Below are 18,561 nucleotides of genomic sequence, written 5' to 3' on the forward strand. Positions count from 1 at the left end.
AGAAAAGGCATGATTTTTTATTTAAGATAAATATAAGAATTTCCACTTTTAAATGTTTTTGCTTAATCAAAAGAAAACTCCACAAAGTTACTGCTACTAGTTAAAACATATATCCCTAGAAATGCCTATCATTCATCTTTGTCAAAGCTGCTTACAAATATTAAAAAACAAATTTGAAAACAACCTACTACAGAAGCATTTAGACTACCACTGAAAAAACACAATGAAAGAGTAAATTGTCTGGGATGTACCCAGAAGCTTCTAGTTCAAAAGAAAAAGGTGCCACGTTTACTTAGGGAGAAACCTGTTGTTTATGGAAAAGTCTGATAAGACTCACCGTGTACTTATTTCCCCTCAGATGTTATAAAATCTGCTCATCAATAAGGATAGTATAGGAATTTCCCCACTCTTTACTATCTATATTTCATTTGCATATTAAGATTTTACTGTTTATTAAAAACACATGATACTGTATTGGATGCAAATATATATATACAAGCTACGTATGATGGGCAATGTTCAATTTGACATTGATCAATATAGTGAATTTATCCAAATGTAACAACTTCACCCCAATCTTTTGGATCACACATATCCTATAAAAAACTACTTGGTTTCTAATATTATGCACACCACATTCCATTTTAATTATAACATTCATCTATAAGAAACACAAGAAAAACAATTCAAAACTATGTTAGTAAATCAGTTCTGGTTTGGTCCATTGTATGCAATCAGGAAAGTACAGGATCAAAGTACTTAAAATTAAAATATGGAACTACCCCCCTCCCCAATACTAAAGGGACACAAAACAATAACTACTGTCCCACCAAGCAAAAGTGGAAAACAAACAGAGAGCATGTGTGTAACCTCACTTACCATCTTTTTGTTATTCTACTTCAACAGGTCAAGAAAGGTGAAGAGAGAGAAGGTAGAAGTAAGAGTCAGAAAAGGCCTAAATAAAATCCTCACTGAAATTTTTAAAACATACAAGCAATAGAGAACAATTAGGTTGAGGTCAGATGCAGTACCACTATATTTTACGGAGTTAATAATTAGGGCCAAATTAACAAGGAAAGTTATTACTTCTAAAAGAAAATTAACTCATTAAACAATTTAAATTTCGAGGTTTTGGTTTTTTTCCAGTCTACCACCACATTTTAGCTAACAAGACACAAAAAGTCTAAGTCAATGCACTAGACAGAGGAATTCCAAAAAGTTAAGTTTCTTTAAATTCATCACTGAATTTAAGAACCTTAATTAAGGAAAATAAATGATAACAGGAAGGCGTAGCTGGGTAAGCAGAGGATAAGGTTAGGGTTGTTTTTCCAAGCTCCAGCAGTCAAGTTAAATTTTATAGGTTTCTGTCTTTTACTGGAAGAACAATTTAACTTGAAAGACTTAAGACTAATAAGCAGATTGAACAGTACTGAGCCAACAAAACACAGAATGGCAAACCATACAAGCAATGCTATTGGGGAATTCCTTAGTAAAAAACATCTCATTAGTATATAGACTAGTTTCAATTCTATCAGTTGGCCTTAAAAAGCAAGAAAATGGGGGAGGGGGGGTAAAAAAAAAAAAAAGGCAAGAAAATGGGAGCTAAAATTTGTGCCTATATTGAAGAATAAAAATGGCTATATGTGATATATCTTAATACCTCAAAACTGTTAATATCCATAAAGTACATTAAAAAATTCTTTTTTACAAACCTGATACTGAATAAAAAGACTTTCCACTCCATTTAAAAATTTATCCTTCTCACTATTATTAATTAAATTTTAAGCAAAGTCTACTTAAGATCGAATTCAATCAGAACAAAAATTCACAAAAAGAGAATAAGGAATCCCATAAATTTCCCAAAAGAAAAGACCCTAAAATGAAAACATCTTGAGTGTCCCACTCAAGATGACTATCCGTAAAATAACAAGAGGCCAGAATAATTCACTATTTTAAGTCTTTAAGAAATTAACAAGAACCTAAGTTTCAATTTATATTTTTATTCATTGCTAATTCAACTCTAATCCCAAGAGCAGAGAGCTACCAAGTAGCAAATCTCTACTGCCTATTACCACCTTACTAGAAAGTTCAAACAAATGTCCCAAAGAGGTTCGCCCTAACTCATGTTTCAAGTGACTCATAATCTTAATAGTTCACTGAAGTCTTGCCAAAGATTGTCCAGATAAGACCAACAATGCTAGCTTGTTCACAAATAATTCAGTGAAAGAGTCCCTAAATTCTACTGCATTTTGTATAACCTGACCCCTAGGCCACCTGAAGAATTTAAGTCAATTGGTGACAATAGTCCTTTTGGTTGATCTGTTTCTTTTTTCTTCTACAATATCATAACTCCCATTTGATTTCCAATCCCTTTAATATGGGAGAAAAATCCATCATCCTTAATGCTGAGTCTCTAGTGTCAGGTACAGTGAGTAGGGAATGATAACCTTCCCTCTTTCCTCTTTCTGGTAAGGTAATAATGCAAGACCACATAAAGATTCGTACGCTTCCTCCTGCACATCATGGAAAACAGTTATTACATCAGTGAGAAAAAGAAACAATAAGATTTACACCCTGTGTTTTCCTGACTAACTATATAAAAATGTAGGGGGATCAGGCCATAAGAACGTGAAAAGGAAAAGTCTAAGGTCCCAAGGAAACACTAACATACATGATGACAAATATATGGAACTGAAAAACGTAAAAATGCCAGGCTTTCTTTTAATAATTCACATTCATATAAAAATCTTGAATGATTTACTCCATTCAGAGAGTAATGGCATCAAAGCCATACTTAAAGTTAGGTAAAATTAATTTCAGTTTTTATGCCTTTCTTCAGGTATTGATATCAATTAAAAATATAAGAAATTCTGCCCTCCCCCTTTGCTTTTCATGGCATATTTTAAAACTACTTAATTCAAAGAACATCTCATAGGTTTTGAACCTCATTTATCAATAAATAAAATATTACCTTGATTTCAATGTTTCCCACTTTGGTGGTTGATCTGATAATAGGTCTTCCAACCAAAGCTGGGAAGATGTGTTCTGGAAAGTTAGAGCCTGCATATCCACACTTCACAAACTGGAAGAGAGTAAAAGTGGGTTAGTCAAGGTATGTACCATATCCATTTAAAAACAGTATCTGAGCCAGGCTGGTGTGGCTCAGTTGGTTGAGCGTCATCCCATGAACCAGGAAGTCGCAGATACCTTTTCTGATGAGGGCACATGCTCGGAATGCAGGCTCAATTCCCAGTACAGGGGGCTCAGGAGGCAGCCGATCAATGTCTCTCTCTCTCTCTCTCTCTCTCCCTCCCTCCCTCCCTCTACCTTCCTCTCTCTGAAATCAATCAAACATTTAAAAAATAGATCTCTGAAAAATACCACTTTGCATTTATACAATATTTTAAACTGGATACTTTCAAATTATCTAAACAGGTCGTCCAATCTATCGTATCTCGTTGTATTTCCTTTATGGCATCGACTACTACTGGAGTTCATGTTTATTTACCGGAAAACTGATTACTTAGTGCCTAAGGCCCTCACTACAGAGAAAGCCTTAGGAGAGCAGGGAGCTTAGCTGAGCAATTCATGTTAGATCCTGATGCCTCAAAGAGGTCCTGGCACACAGTGGTCACACAAGAAGTATTTGAGCCTTGGCCAGCGTGGCTCAGGTGGTCAGGCATCATCCCATGTACTGAAAGATTGCCGGTTCATTCCCCAGTCAGGGCATATGCCAGGATGGCGTGGTGGCAGGATCCCCAGTGGGAGGCATGCAGGAGGCAGCCAATTGATGTTTTGCTCTCAATTAGATCTTTTTCTCTCTTTCCTCTAAAAATTCAATTTAAAAAAAAGTAATATTGAGGGAAATGGACAAATTCAGTCAACAACTACTTTTTTAAAAACTTATTTATTGATTTTATTTATTATTATTATTATTATTATTAATATATTTTATTGATTTTTTTACAGAGAGGAAAGGAGAGGGATAGAGAGTTAGAAACATCGATGAGAGAGAAACATCGATCAGCCGCCTCCTGCACACACCCTACTGGTGATGTGTCTGCAACAAAGGTACATGCCCTTGACCAGAATCAAACCTCGGACCCTTCAGTCCACAGGCCGACGCTCTATCCACTGAGTCAAACTGGTTAGGGCATAAAACCTATTTATTGATTTTAGAGATGGAGAGGGAGAGAGAGAAACATTAATTTGTTGTTCCACCCATTTATGCATTCAGTGGTTGATTCCTGTATGAGCCCTAACCAGAGACTCTAACCCACAACCTTGGTGTGTCAGGACATTGCTCTAACCACCCAAGCCACCCAGCCAGGGCAACAACAAGTATTTTTAATAGAGAAACGTTAGAAAATGAACAACAGAGCTAAAGTTTTAATTCTAAAGCACGCTTGCATTCATCTCTGGAAATTCACTTAAGCAACTCATTTTCCAAAATGGGAAAAATTAAATGGAATCTGGACTAGCATCATATTAAAATAAACATTTATTAGGCATTTTGGGCTATTAACAGTTTTATATTTAGATAAATATATTTAGTAATATCAGGTAACAATTTCATATTCAGATAGCGTACTTCTCCAATGAAGGCATATCATTATTGACTTTAATACTTCCATTTTATGCGTAAGCAGACTTAACAACTACAGTAAAACTGAAAATAGAACCAAGGGTCTTTAAATTCTTATACCAATAATATAGTGTTTAGTCTTATTTTTAAGAGCAGACATTGCAAGAAAAATGTCATTAAAAACTTCAGGGGGGAAGGGAAGGTCAGCAGGGAGGCTGCTGAGAAATGTTTCAGCTTTAGCCGTAGCCTTTTGGCAGCACAGAAATACAAGTTATGCCTCTCAGCCCTCCAGGACTCCATCTTTAGACATACTGTCACCACTGCTTCTTGGTGCTGTGTGGTCCTGATGGAGAGGAGAGCTCTGGAAACCTGGTACCCTCTAGTGCAGTGATTCTCTTCCCTTCGGGGCCTACATTTGGGTACTTTTGGGTAACCTCTCCTGTGTCCTGCCCCTCCCCACTCTAAAACGTGGGCCTGATGTGTGTGGAGGAGCTCTGGGAAAGTGTTCAGGCCAGTTGCAATATATGTTAGGAACAGGCTTTAAAGATGAGTTGAGCTAGAGGTGAGTGGACTTGGGGCTATGTTTAATCTGCTCTTTGGCATATGGCAGCACTGCCTTCTGTTCCTGGTGGGGAGCACAGCTCCTTTGTCTTCACTGCCTTCAGAGGGAGAAGACGAGGGACTCCTTGTCCCTGCCAGGGCCATGCTGGGCACTGCCCCGATCAGAACTAAGTCAAAATCCAGCTCACTTGATGTGAACTGAAATGTTGTGGAAGGGTAGAGAATCTGTTATTGTCCTCGCCATACTGAAATTTCTATATAAATAAAATTTGTCATGATCACCTGCCTAATATAAGCATTAATCATAAATTATATATGTATTCCAAATATAGAAAGTAAATAAAGTTCTTATGTTTACCTCAAAGTATTAAGGAAAATTATAAAATGAATTGACTGAAAAAAGAATCGGTAAGTCTGGGAGAGCCATTTTCAGCATATTAAATGTAAACAAATGATTTAAGTGCGAAATCATAATAGAAGGTGAAGGTGGAAGAGCTTCGGATGGGGCACAAGTCAAGTCCTGGGAAGGTTGATATGCCTCTCCTCTCATGATCAGGCCTCACTTTCAGAATCATGCAACGTGGCAAATCTGTAAACAATCACATCACTCAATGTTTTCTGACTGTAACTGTTCAGATGCATAGTTCATATCTTAAAACTCTTGTTTGAATATATTTCAAGGGACAAAATATTTCCCAAGTGCCTGAGGTAAGAAGACAAAAACTGGGACAACCCCTCCCCACCTGAAACTAGAAAAACAATTGTAAACCTGCTATTCCTGTGCTTTACAAAAAAGGAAAATGTGGCTTTTAATTCCAATTAAAGCTATCACTCACTTGTTAATGAAATTACTCTGCTTAAGTAGTTTATTGCAAGCATTTGCTGCCATAGTAATCTAGTGTTAGCATTCCTACAGGGTATAAGATAATTCGGTCACAATGGCAACAACTGCACTATTTCACATTACTTCAAATGTGAAAGCACAAATAGCTATAATAACACGAATATTATTACAATAACCTATTTCTTGATAAGAGAAACTAACAGACAATCCAGCATTTCGTTTATTGCAAAAAAAGTCTGTATTTTAAAAAATCTAAATCTAAACCATGATGTGATGAAATGAAAATATTCTTTCCTAAGCTACTCATTTAGCATCATTTAAACCTTGAAATTCCTCCCCCACTCCAATCATTTTAAGACTTGGAGACTTAGTTCTCTCATTGTGTGCAATAAGTCTGTGTTTAAGAAATAGCTTTTTACCATATATAGTTTCCTCTTCATAGCACTGTGGTTTAAACTAGCTCCCTTACTTCCCACTGAGTCATCTAATGGTAAGAACATGACCACTATAATGTTCTTTCAAGCAAAGATGAAAAAAGAGTTCCTGTACATTTGCTCTAAAAGTATTTTTCCTCTCAAAAAATAAACAGATTTATAAAGCTTCACTTGGACTTATTGTATTTTTCTTTATTAATTTTATCTGATAGTACTGGTATATTACTTTAATTTCATAGTGATTATCCTGATCTCAACCAAAATATTCATTCTATTTATTCCAAAGCATTTTACAGGTAAAACCAAATGTGTTCTGTTGTGAGGTTTTTTTCCCTTAATCCTCACCTGGGGCTATTTTTTCCATTGATTTTTAGAGTGGAAGGAAGAGAAGGAGGGAGGGAAGGAGGAGGGAGGAAGAGAGAGAGAGAGAGAGAGAGACACACACACACACACACACACACAATTGGCTGCCTCCCACACTGACGAGGACCAGGGATGGAAATTGCAACCCAGGTACAGTGCCCTTGACCAGGAATAAAACCCAAGACCCTTCAGTGTGCGGGCAGACACTCTAACTACTAAACCACATCAGCCAGGGAAAAATCAAATTTGTTTTTTATTTATTTCTATTCCAAACACTTCTGAATTCAACAAAATAAATTAACATAAGCCAGATAGAGCAGGCCATATGCAAATATAAATGGGAATTACAAATCCTATATAATCCTATAGAATAAAAGCCTAATATGCAAATTGTCCCCTCAACCAGAAGTTTGACCGCTTACTATGACGTGCACTGACCACCAGGGGGCGGCACGGAACATGGTGGGCGTCCACAACGTGGCGCTGGCAGCAGGTGGCAGTGGAGGTGCTGCCAGCCCCTGATGGGCCCTTCGAGGGCAGGACTGTGGCGGGATGGTGGAGCAGGTGAGCAGGCAGCGCCAGGCCAAGGCAGATGCGAGCGGCCCAATCACCCCACCAATTGCCCAGCAGACAGCGACCAGTGTCCATTACAGAGAAAGGGAAAATAGCAATATTAAAATATTTCTTCTAATTATTTTCCTTTCAATGTACACATGCACGAATAGGTGCACTGGGCCACTAGTGAAAATATAGTTATCCTAGCATTATAAGCTACTTTGTATCACTAGGCCCTAAAAACTACCAGTCACGTAGTAGGCAGGTGTCTGCATTGTGGGTGGTGAACTAACTCACTGCTGATGAAATCACCCAAATTTGATAACAGAATACACAACACCAGAGGCCTGGGCAGAACTCTTGAAAGGCATCTAAACCTAAGCAGATATCTAGATTTTCACCTATTTGGCCACTTTCAGTGGCTCTATTTTAGGTGGTAGGTTTGAACAGTTATGAGGATGAAGCAAATCATTAGAACTGGATGAGTTTTACTCCTCTAGGCTGCCCTAATGAGAAACTGGTTGGGGGCTAGTGAGGAAGCAGAACAAGGGCCAACAGTCAGCATGTGATCATAAGAACTCACTTACTCTTAGAACATTCGACTTAGGGCCTGCCAGAGGAGTTAAAAAAATCATCAACTTCTCAAATTGCCTATAATTAAAACTTTAAAACCTAAAACGTGTAAGAGGCAAGTTGCTTTAGGGTAAGAACTATTTCCACAAGTTTTTAGAAATTAAATTTGAATATCTTGTTTAATATATCATTGTAAAGGAATCATTATACCTTCAGCTAACCAAATAAAATCAAGATGACTATAAAAAAGAATATAGAATCTAAGTGGTTTCTATTTTTCTAAATTGTTATTTATTATTATTTTTAATATATTTTTTATTGATTTCAGAGAGGAAGAGATAGAAACATCAATGATGAGAGAGAATCATCGATCAGCTGCCTCCTGCACGCCCCCTACTGGGATCGAGCCCACAACCTAGGCATGTGCCCTTGACTGGAATTGAAACTGGGACATATCAGAACTGTCCCTTCATTTGAAGTTGATTATGTCTATAGAAAATCTGAATAAAATTTAAAAATAAGAAATGTAACACCAAATATGTTTTTACTTGAACCAGCTACACTTTTTCCTATGTAGGTAATAGTAACTGATCTTTTCTCTTAAAGAACAAAATCCTTAAATTATTAATTAGAATAAGACTAATCAACAATATACAATCAGCTTCCTAACATAGATAAACTAATGAAACAGTAACATAAAAATGAGCTCATGACCCTGGCCGGTGTAGCTCAGTTGGAGTGTTGTCCCATACACCAAAAGGTGCAGGTTCGATTCCTGGTCAGGGCACATACCCAGGTTGCAGGTTCAAACCCTGGTGGTCCAGATGTGTGCTGGAGGCAGCCCATTGATATCTATCATATCTTTCTCTCTCTCTCTCTCTCTCTCTCTCTCTCTCTCCCCTCTCTCTCAAATTAAAAACAAACTTTTCTTTAATGAGCTCACAGTTAACATCCCTATTCTAATTGAGTATCACAAAACTCATTACAAATATAGGGTTCATTAGCCTTCAAAAAAGAGGAATCACCCCTCCCCCACAAAAAAAGAGGAATCCAGCCCTAGCTGATTTGGCTCAGTGGACTGAAGGGTCCCAGGTTCGATTAGGGTCAAGGGCCCATACCTCAGTTGCAAGCTCCATCCCCCCAGCCCTGGTCCGGGCATGCAGGAAGCAATATGTCACTATAACCAATGTTTCTCTCTCTCTCTCTCTCTACCCGCCCCCCTTCCTTCCACTTTTTCTAAAAATTAAAAAAGAAAAAGAGGAATCCATTAAAACATAAATGGCTCAGATTTCTAAAGAGAATTATCTGGCATATTCACAAAACAAAATGTTTTAAATTCAATTTTTAAAGCTTTAAGTTTATATAGAGGTCAACTTGAGACTAATATCTCTTAAAAAGTACCTTTAACTGAGTTATAACTATAAAACAAATGTTTATAGTTTCTTTTGTTTAAAGATAATTTAACAGTACGTCTTGTTAAAAACACAAAGAACATTTTCCCAATAATTAGAGTCATGAAGTCCTTATCTTCCCTCACTCCGTTATCCCTAGTCTCACAGGTAATCACTATGAACATTTTTTTATGTATCCCTCCAAAACTTTCATATACACACACAAGTCTGTGAACATATAAATATTTTTAATAAAGAACACTCACATAACTGGATCATTTTTTAACTTAACAATAAATCTTAGACAACTTTCCATAGCAGTAGATCTGCCTCTGTTTTTTAAGTATTTCATTTTGTATGATGTCCCATTATATGATAACACCCTTATTACTCACAGACCATTTTTAACTAAGTTCAGATAAAGCTAGTATAATTATTACTTGTAAAAGTCTGTAACAAATTCCATCAAGGGAAGTATTATGGCAATGAATATTAGGTCTTTTCCCCTCCTCAACAATCCAATTTGAAAGTTCACGTAAAATCTTTTTTAATTCATATGTCACATTTATGGAAGAAGGGGGAGAAAAGTCACAAAATATGCAACTCCAAAATGGTTAGACATCACTGTAATGTAGGAGAAAATTACCTCTATGGAACTCATCCAACGTAAGTAGCATTTCTGTCTTCTAATTTTCTGCCTTGGCTGCCCAAAATACATTTTTAAAGCGGGGGGGGGGGGGGGGGGGGGGTGCGCGTTTGAAAGAAACAGCTTTCAAATAATTTCTTAATCAGTGTTTTACTCCGATTTTTACAATTATTTGCGTTTTAGACTCTTAAAGACCAACATTATCTGTAATCTGTACCTAAGGACGAAAACGGGGGGTCCTGGCCAGTGTGGCTCAGTTGGTTGGAGCGTCCGTGCACAGAAGGGTCTCTGTTGGATGCCGGTCAGGGCACCTACCCAAGTTTCGGGTTTGATCCGGGGGGCGAATGGGAGGCAACCCATGATGTTTTTCTCTCTCTCACATCCATGTTTCTCTCTCCTTCTCCCTTCCCCTCTCTCTAAAATCAATAATATAAAATAAAAGCATATCCCCGGGTGAAGATTTAAAAAAATTAAAACCGGGGGGAGGGAGGTGCCAACACGGATGAACTTCCCGCAAGGTCAGCAGAACTAACACTGGGACCCCTTGAGGGTCTGGACGTCCCAAGACCATTCAATGGAACATGCAGGTCTCCGCGGGGCCGCCGTGGGCAAAATTCCCGGCATGCAGAACAAAAAGTGAATTATGCACTCCGATCTGGTCTCTACTTCCCTCAAAAAGAAAAAAAACACAAAACCTCAAAACTGCTGAAGGGCTGAGGCTTGCACTGACAGTACTTCCTTTTTTTTTTTTTTCTTCTTTAAACCCGTTTCCTGCCTCCCATTCGGTACCTACACAGGAAAAGGAAGGCCTCTGGGTCTTTCCCCTTTTCACACACCGGCGACCCGGGGCAACGAAGCCCTTCGCGAACACACCTCGTCTTTTACCCTCCGACCCTTTAGCCAGATCGCCCAGCGTGGGGCGTGGAGCCGGCCCCTGCAGGGCAGCAGGCATGGGTCCCCGGGCAGCGCCGGCCTCGCCCGCCGCCCCGACCCGGATGGATGAGGGGGTGGTAAGCTCGGGGAGACCAGGGCCCTCGCTCGCTACATCCACGGATGCGGAAAGGGCTGCCCCGCGCCCGTTGGCCCGGACGGCTCGAGGGCCCAGGGTGCAACCCCAAGCGCCCAGGGCCCGTGCGCCCCACCCAGACCCGGGGCCACCGCGGCCTCCCCGTCGGGAGCTTACCCCGGTGCCGTTGTCGCACACCACCACCTTCCTGCCCTGGCTGTCCATCGTCCGCCTGCGAGAGAGCCGCCGCTGCCCCCGACAACCTACAGCCAGCACCTACTGCAGCCGCCGCCCGGAGCTTCCCTCTTCCTCCTCCACCTCTCGGCAGCCCCTCCTAGGCTGCAACTCTCTTCCCTTACCGGAAGTCGCCACTGGCCCGGCCCCGCCCCGCCCCGCCCCGCCCGTCATTTAACTGACGGCCAGCGCGGAAAAGGTGGGGACGGAAAGGAGGCCGTGACTAGCAGCGGTCAGGTCCAATAGGAAGCGGAGGAGCTCCGAAGCCCCGCCCTCCGCTGCGGCTCCGGTTCCGCCTTCACGGGCACCGCCCACCCGAGTGACGCTCTCTGCCTGGTTTCCGGCGCTTCGCCGGCCCAGCACAGTAGACGCCCTGGTGGGCGCTGCCGCCTTCTCCCTAAGCAGGCGCCGCAGGCGTGTAGGGCGCCGCTTACCCTTCCGCGGAAGGCTCAGGCCGGCCACCGGGGCTGTCGCAGGAGCCGGGAATGTGCCGCGGCCAGCGAGAGGGGGAGCAAAGCTGGAGGTCCTTCCCGGGCGCACCGTGGAGCAGGGCTTCGTGTGTCCTTGCTTCTGGGACCACTTTCTTCCTGCAGCGCCACCTCTTCAGTGCGTGCACCTATTTGAACCCAGAGCCTCGGCTTTGAAATCAGACAACCCCGGTCAGGAGGCTTTGGCCAGAAATAAAGGACAAAGATTTACTCAAGGGACTTAGGGTGTGCAAACTGAAAACACAGCTAGTTAATATCCAGAGTGTCCCAAAGGAGAAAGAGAAGCTGCGAGTTCTTCGAATAAAAAAGAGCATGCTAGGGAAGGACCAGTCCTGCAGTCTTTGCTCATGGGTTGGTCCAAGATGGTAATCTTCCAAGTGTCTAGTCATGGTCTGGATAATGGACTGATTTTTCCTGAGTTGTTCAGATGGTTATCGGTGGAAATAATGTACATCTAGGCATTGACGCTCAGCCGAGAAGTTTAAAAGTGTAAGTCCCCAGGCTAGGTAAGGCAAGAATAGAATAACTTCCTCATTCCTCAGCATGCTTGATTTTAGTAATTTAGCAGCTTGACCGTAGTGACTCCATTTTATTTCTTTATTCCTCATTATTTATTAGTTACATACTTTTAAACGTGCTCTCTACTGCTAATGCCCCTACCTTTTTTTCTTTTGGATTACTAATTTTTACTTTTTAAGACATAACACCTGTTGTTTTCTTCTAATTATACAAACAATACATGCAAATGGTAGAAAGTATCAACGATGGTCTACTCACGACACTAACGAAAATGCAGCCGAGCCTCTTGATTATGCAAATTCGGATATGATACTGTAGCTGACCGTTTCCTGCCTCTATACCAAGTACACAATTGTCATTTTACTTTTCTAATGTGGCCCCACATTTTAGGTGGTCCTCACATGCTCAGCCCCAGAAAAGCTGAACGAAGTTGATTAGTTGGAGCTTCGGGCATGTTGTTGTTAAAAGCAAGGCAGATAAATAGGTGGTTTCAGAATCTTATAAATAAATACTTCTGTATGTGTTCCTACCAGATTTTAAAAACATAATCCCAACACCATTATTATAGCCAACAAAATTAATAAATTCTTACTTTTTCTAAAAGTCAATCCATGTTGTTTTCCTTGTCTCAAAAATATCCTCTTACGGTGTTTTTATTTTTATTTTTTTTCAGGATCTAAATAAAGGCTACACATTGCATTTAGTTAATATGTCTCAAGATCATTTTAGTCTATAACACTTCCCTCTGTCTTTATTTTTTTAAATTTTTCCCTCTGTCTTTTTTTATACCTTTTTGTTGTTGTCATAGAAACTGTATCATTTATCCTCTAGAATTTCACACATTCTGTATTGGTTGTATCCACACAGTGTAGTTTTTCTTGTTCCTCTAGCCTCCATATTTTTTGTAAGCTTGTAGTTAGCTCTGGGTGTCCTGTGTTTAGTGTTGCTAAGATTATTCAGTGGGTTTCGGTGTTCCTGGATGATCGACTACAGAGTTCCCCAGGAACTTGTCACTTAATAGTTTAAGCAACCACCAGTGATTGTTGCCTGATTGGACCAGGAAACAAGTACAATGTGTTTGGCTCACAATGTGTCATTTCCAAAGCTAATAGGTTTTGACCTAATTAGCCACTGCAGTTGCTTTCAAGTAGAAGAATTACAGTTTTGAAACTAGGTTAATTAAATGATTTTTTAAATTAAAAAATAAATCGGATGGGCACTTAAGCGTACATTAGCTATAATTTTAGTTCGAATTATAGTTGTGAAATGCCTCATTCAAAAGGTTAATTTTCCCTCTCCCTTCACTTCACTATATACAAAATTTTAATTCAAAATGAATGGTGTTGTGCCCAGATTTCAAGATTCCCAAGAACCCCCACAGGGAGCCAGCGAGTCCGATGCAAAAGCAAAGAGTCATTCATTTCAAACCTAGGTTTGGCTCCCCTGCCACACTCACCGATGCAACGGTAAGCTCCAGTGGCCGAGAGAGAGCGAGGCCTGATGGGATTGTGGGTTTTATAGTAAGGGCAGGGGAGGGGACTGTGGGCCCCGCCGATTGGCCAGGCGCGAGTCGGGTCTTGTTACACAGGATGTGGTCATCTCTCTGGCGTGCACGTCCCTTGATTGTCATTGGTTAGTTTAAAGAAATCCTGGGCGTGGCTAGCAGGGGCCTGGGCTTCCGGGAAGAAGGCACTCTCCTGAGCACATGGTGGCCGCCCCAAAAATGGAGGACCCAGGGCAAGATGAAGGGCACAGTCCTCACCCCCCCAAGGGCGAGCTGAGCCCAGGCTCCAGGGGCCAGTCCGGTTGCTGGGGGTCCAGCAGATCGACCAGTTCCAGCCCAGACAGGAAGTCCACGTCCTCCGTCTCGTTCCCGGGGGCACTGGCGATCGCCTCCTCCTCCATCTCCTCGAGCGAGGGCATGTGCCCCACCCCGCCCCCGCTGCTGCTGGGTCCGGTCGGGGGGCGGCAGGCGGGTGGCAGCCTGCGCCGGGCTCCCACCGTGGGCTGGGGAGTCGGTGCCCGAGGCCGCCAGCAGCGTGGTCAGGCCCCGCGATGACTCGCCCTTTCAAATGGAAGATGTAAATTTAACTCTCCCAGCCAGTGTAGCTCAGTGGTTGAGCGTCGACCCATGAACCTAGAGGTCACCAGTTCAATTCCCAGTCAGGGCACATGCTCAGGTTGTAGGCTCCAACCCCAGTGTGGGGCATGCAGGAAGCAGCTGACGGATCAATGATTATTTCTCATTATTGAAGTTTCTCTCTCTCCCTCTCTCTTCCTCTCTAAAAATCAATAAAAATATATTAAATAAATAAATAAGAATTACAATATTACAAGCACCCCAGAAGATGCCCCACACCACTTCTTAATCACTGCCTCACCTCTCCACCACAAAGGAAAACATTACCCAGCTTCTAACAACATAGATTAAATTTGTCAACTTTAGATTTTTTAAAAATATATTTTTATTGATGTCAGAGAGGAGGGGAGAGGGAGAGAGAGATAGAAACATCCATGATGAGAGAGTATCATTAATCTGCTGCCTTCTGCATGCCCCCTCCTGGGGATCGAGCCTGCAACCCAGGCATGTGCCCTTGATGGGAATTGAACCCTGGACCCTTCAGTCAGCAGGCTGAAACTCTATCCACTGAGCAAAACTGGAGAGGGCTCAAGTCTTATTTTATACTAGAAGCCCAGCACATGAAATCATGCAGCTCCGCCCACCTGTGTGTGCCTCACTGCACTTGCAGCCCCGCCCACTCGCCGTTTGGTCGTTAAGGTGTCACAGCGTTAGGGCCACTTGCTTTTTATAATATAGATAAACGGAATCATTACAGTATATACTCTTTTGTTTCCTTTGTTCCACATTATGTTAGATTCATTCATTCATATTGTTGCCTAAAGCTGTCATTACTCTCAGAATTTGACCATTAAAAGATGAATTTTTGATAAGGATTCAATACCCCTAAATGGTTTTTAAAAATAACCAAGAAGTTTGAGTTACTCTTTACACAGGAGTTAGGGAGAAGTGTGCCTGACAATAGAATCCAACATCAAAATGTGAGTTCCTGACCTCCAAGTGATCTGTCATCATTGAAAAAAAGAGCGAAACAGCAAAAGTTTCAATTTAAGAATCATTCGAATGATCTAGATAAAATGCATAAAATTTGATTAAATTCAGAAGTTATATATCTTTAATCTAAATAAGATATTGTTACCTCAACATTGTGATTTAAAATCCCACGCTAGTAATTTGCTATTGAAAAGAAAAGAAACACAAGGCTTATGCGGGCAGTGATTAATTTTCATCTCTACCCCAGCTGGCGTGGCTCAGTGGTTGAGTGTCGACGTATGGACCAGGAGGTCATGATTCAATTCCCAGTCAGGGCACATGCCCGGGTTGTGGGCTCCATCCCCAGGAAGGGGCGTGCAGGAGGCAGCCAGTCAATGGTTCTCTCTCATCGCTGATATTTCCATCACTCTCTCTCCCTTTTCCTTCCTCTCTGAAATCAATAAAAATATATTTTTAAAAAACTTACATCTCTAATGAAAAATTAAAAAGGGATATATGTTCATGGCCAAATCCCCCACCAGCGAAGTGTGAAACAGCAAGGCTGTTTCAGGCCTTGCAGCCTAAGAAACAAGTCTGAAACAAAAATACGTGAATTTATGGAAATATAAATAAAACCTAGGAAGACTAAGCACAGGCCCTGCTTTGGCCTGGAGGCCTGTGAGTCTGTTTCGCCTGCCTTCCGGGGTGGCTTCTTATCTGCAGTATGATCTTTATGAGTCCAGCGGAGATCTTCACCGCCAACTCCCAGATCAAGCTGTGAACCCTCTTCAAACTCTGGCTCATCTCCTGGTCCTGGCTTTTCAGATACGGTGCCAACAGCGAGAGCAGTGAGCAGGGAGTTAACTCTCTGTCGCCACTAAAGCAGCATAGCTATCTAGTCCAGTGGTTTCCCATCTTTCCAGTACGAGGATCCCACTGAGTACACTTTGCTGGTTAATTTTGGCTGTTGTGCTGAACTGTTGCCAGGCGGAGTATATACTCTCTGTGACTGATGTGCTGCAGTAACGTTTGGGGCACACCCTGTAATAATCAGTCTCACTATTATGAAAGAACAGTATCACTATTCTTCGGCAGAATCTTAAAAATAGCCCTCAGATGCCCATGACCACCTTCAGATTTGTTACAACCCCTTATTTTTTATTTATTTTTTTCTCTCTTCTCTCTCTGACGACCCCTATTTTAAAGATGAGCAGACTAGATGCAGAGAAGCTAAATGATAATACACACACACACACACACAGAGAGACACACACACACACACACAAGTATATTGGAATAAGAATCGCATGGACAGCGTACTGAACCATGAATTAGAAGACCTGGGTGGGTTCTAGTCTTCACTGTTAGAAGACTTAGCTTTGTGATCTTAGCCACTTTTTAAAACTTTTCTCACTTCACGCAATTCTGTTTGGTGTGTGGGTTTTTTGTTTGTTTGTTTTTTACCCCAATAAATGCATTACTCTTTTGATTTATAAAAGATATTATTTTTATTATTATAATTATTATTTTACAAGTCACAGTTATAACATTGAAATTCATGTTCTCTTTGTTTTTTTATGGGTGATATTCTAACTAGGGTGAGCATTAAGATCATCACATAGTCTTACCTCTTGTTTCTTCCTTATTTCTCTTCCCTCGTTTTCTTTTTCCCCCCATAATTACCAGAATAGGATTCACCATGTTCACCCTCATAATCTGCATTCACATTTCTAGAAATGTGATCACTTATATTTGTTCAGGTAAACTTAGCTAATTGACACAGTTGAATTAAATTCCCACTGTAAATTATAAATGTCATGTGTTGGCACCTAAAAGAATGTTGTCATTAATGACAGACTGGTCATCTCCAATGGCAAAGAAACTGAAATATGCTAAAGTGGACTAACTCATATTAGAGACCTGTCACAAAGCTTTGGTAATACGACACCTTCATTTATCACATAGTGCAGAGAACTCAAATTTCCTTTTGAACATGGGGTGGGGGGTGGTGAGATTTAATCTTGGAATGTTAAGTTGCCTCAGAGAAACAGATAGTCCTGTTCAAACCTGTTTGGTCATTCTTAAGGTTAAGTGATTGCTCATTACTCTTTGGTTAAGATTATGGGACAGGAATACTTTTCATTGTTAGTTTGGTCTCACAACCACAGTGATGTAGAAAAAGGCTTTGTTAAGCACTATAGATATTTTCATAAATTTTGAGGACCTCAAGGAAAAATAGTTATTAGGGACTTGCTAGTATTGACTTTGTACAACCTGAAAGTGTAATCTATTACTCATTTAGGAAGCATAGAATGAGATCACTAGACATGTTACAGCATGATACTATTCCAAAAAATGAACACTAGCCTATTTGCTAGATGTTCAGAGGAGTCAGAGGCTAAACAATTAAGCAGTACAGAAAATAACAAAATCTCAATTTTAGCAGGAACAATAGCTTACTATCTATTAACTCTTTCCTACCACTATACTAACCCCTTTTAATATATTATCTAATTTAATTAAATCCTCACAACAATCCTATGAGGCGGGTGTTATTATCACCATTTTACAGGTAAGAGAAGTGAGACTAAAGAAGTGAGTTAAAATCAACTACCTGAAGTCTCATACCTGTAGGAGCATAGAATCTAAACCAGCCGTGGGCAAACTACGGCCCGTTTGAAATGAATAAAACTAAAAAAAAAAAAAAGACCTTACTCTTTTATGTAATGATGTTTACTTTGAATTTATATTAGTTCACACAAACACTCCATCCATGCTTTTGTTCCGGCCCTCCGGTCCAGTTTAAGAACCCATTGTGGCCCTCAAGTCGAAAAGTTTGCCCACCCCTGAAAACTCAAGTCTATCTGATTTGAAGTCTGAGTTCTTTCCATGATAAATACTGCTTCTGTTTATTATTCTGTGCATTTTTTCAGTTAACAGTTAATTACATAAACAATACATGAATTCATTCTTCTAAAATATCACACATTACAGATACATTTTAAGTCCCATTTTATGCTCATCATTAATATTAGTTCCCTCTCACCTTCCCCAGAAGTGGATCTTTAGAGATCATTTAAAAAATATCCATTTGAGACAAGGGAAACATATTCAACATCATTAGCCATTATGAAAATGTAAATTAAAATACAATTAGAGCCCTGGCCAGTGTGGCTCAGTTGGTTGGGTATTGTCCCATGCACCAAAAGGTTGCCGATTAGATTCCTGGACAGGGCACATGCCAGGTTGCAGGTTTGATCTTCGCTAGGTGTGCAGGAGGTAACCAATCAATGTCCCACTTCCACACCAA

General features: G+C 40.7%; 1 protein-coding gene across 5 annotated transcripts in view; it reads right to left on the reverse strand.

Annotated features, from left to right (window-relative positions):
- The window catches only part of ACTR2 (actin related protein 2), a 39,165-nt gene extending 27,833 nt beyond the window's left edge, over positions 1–11,332 (reverse strand). Inside the window, exons 1-4 of one of the 5 annotated variants that reach the window (XM_036334330.1) lie at positions 11,136–11,332; positions 9,953–10,009; positions 2,972–3,082; positions 880–894 (exon numbers count right to left, since the gene is read on the reverse strand). In XM_036334330.1, coding sequence (XP_036190223.1) covers positions 880–894; positions 2,972–3,082; positions 9,953–10,009; positions 11,136–11,183 — 231 coding nt within the window. In that variant the 5' untranslated portion in view covers positions 11,184–11,332. The remainder of the gene's footprint in view (positions 1–879; positions 895–2,971; positions 3,083–9,952; positions 10,010–11,135) is intronic. The other 4 variants (XM_036334326.1, XM_036334328.1, XM_036334327.1 and 1 more) reach the window with 4 other exon arrangements.
- Positions 11,333–18,561: the final 7,229 nt, after the last annotated feature.

This window comes from Myotis myotis, unplaced genomic scaffold (genome assembly GCF_014108235.1).
Source record: "Myotis myotis isolate mMyoMyo1 unplaced genomic scaffold, mMyoMyo1.p scaffold_m19_p_14, whole genome shotgun sequence".
Taxonomy (NCBI): domain Eukaryota; kingdom Metazoa; phylum Chordata; class Mammalia; order Chiroptera; family Vespertilionidae; genus Myotis; species Myotis myotis.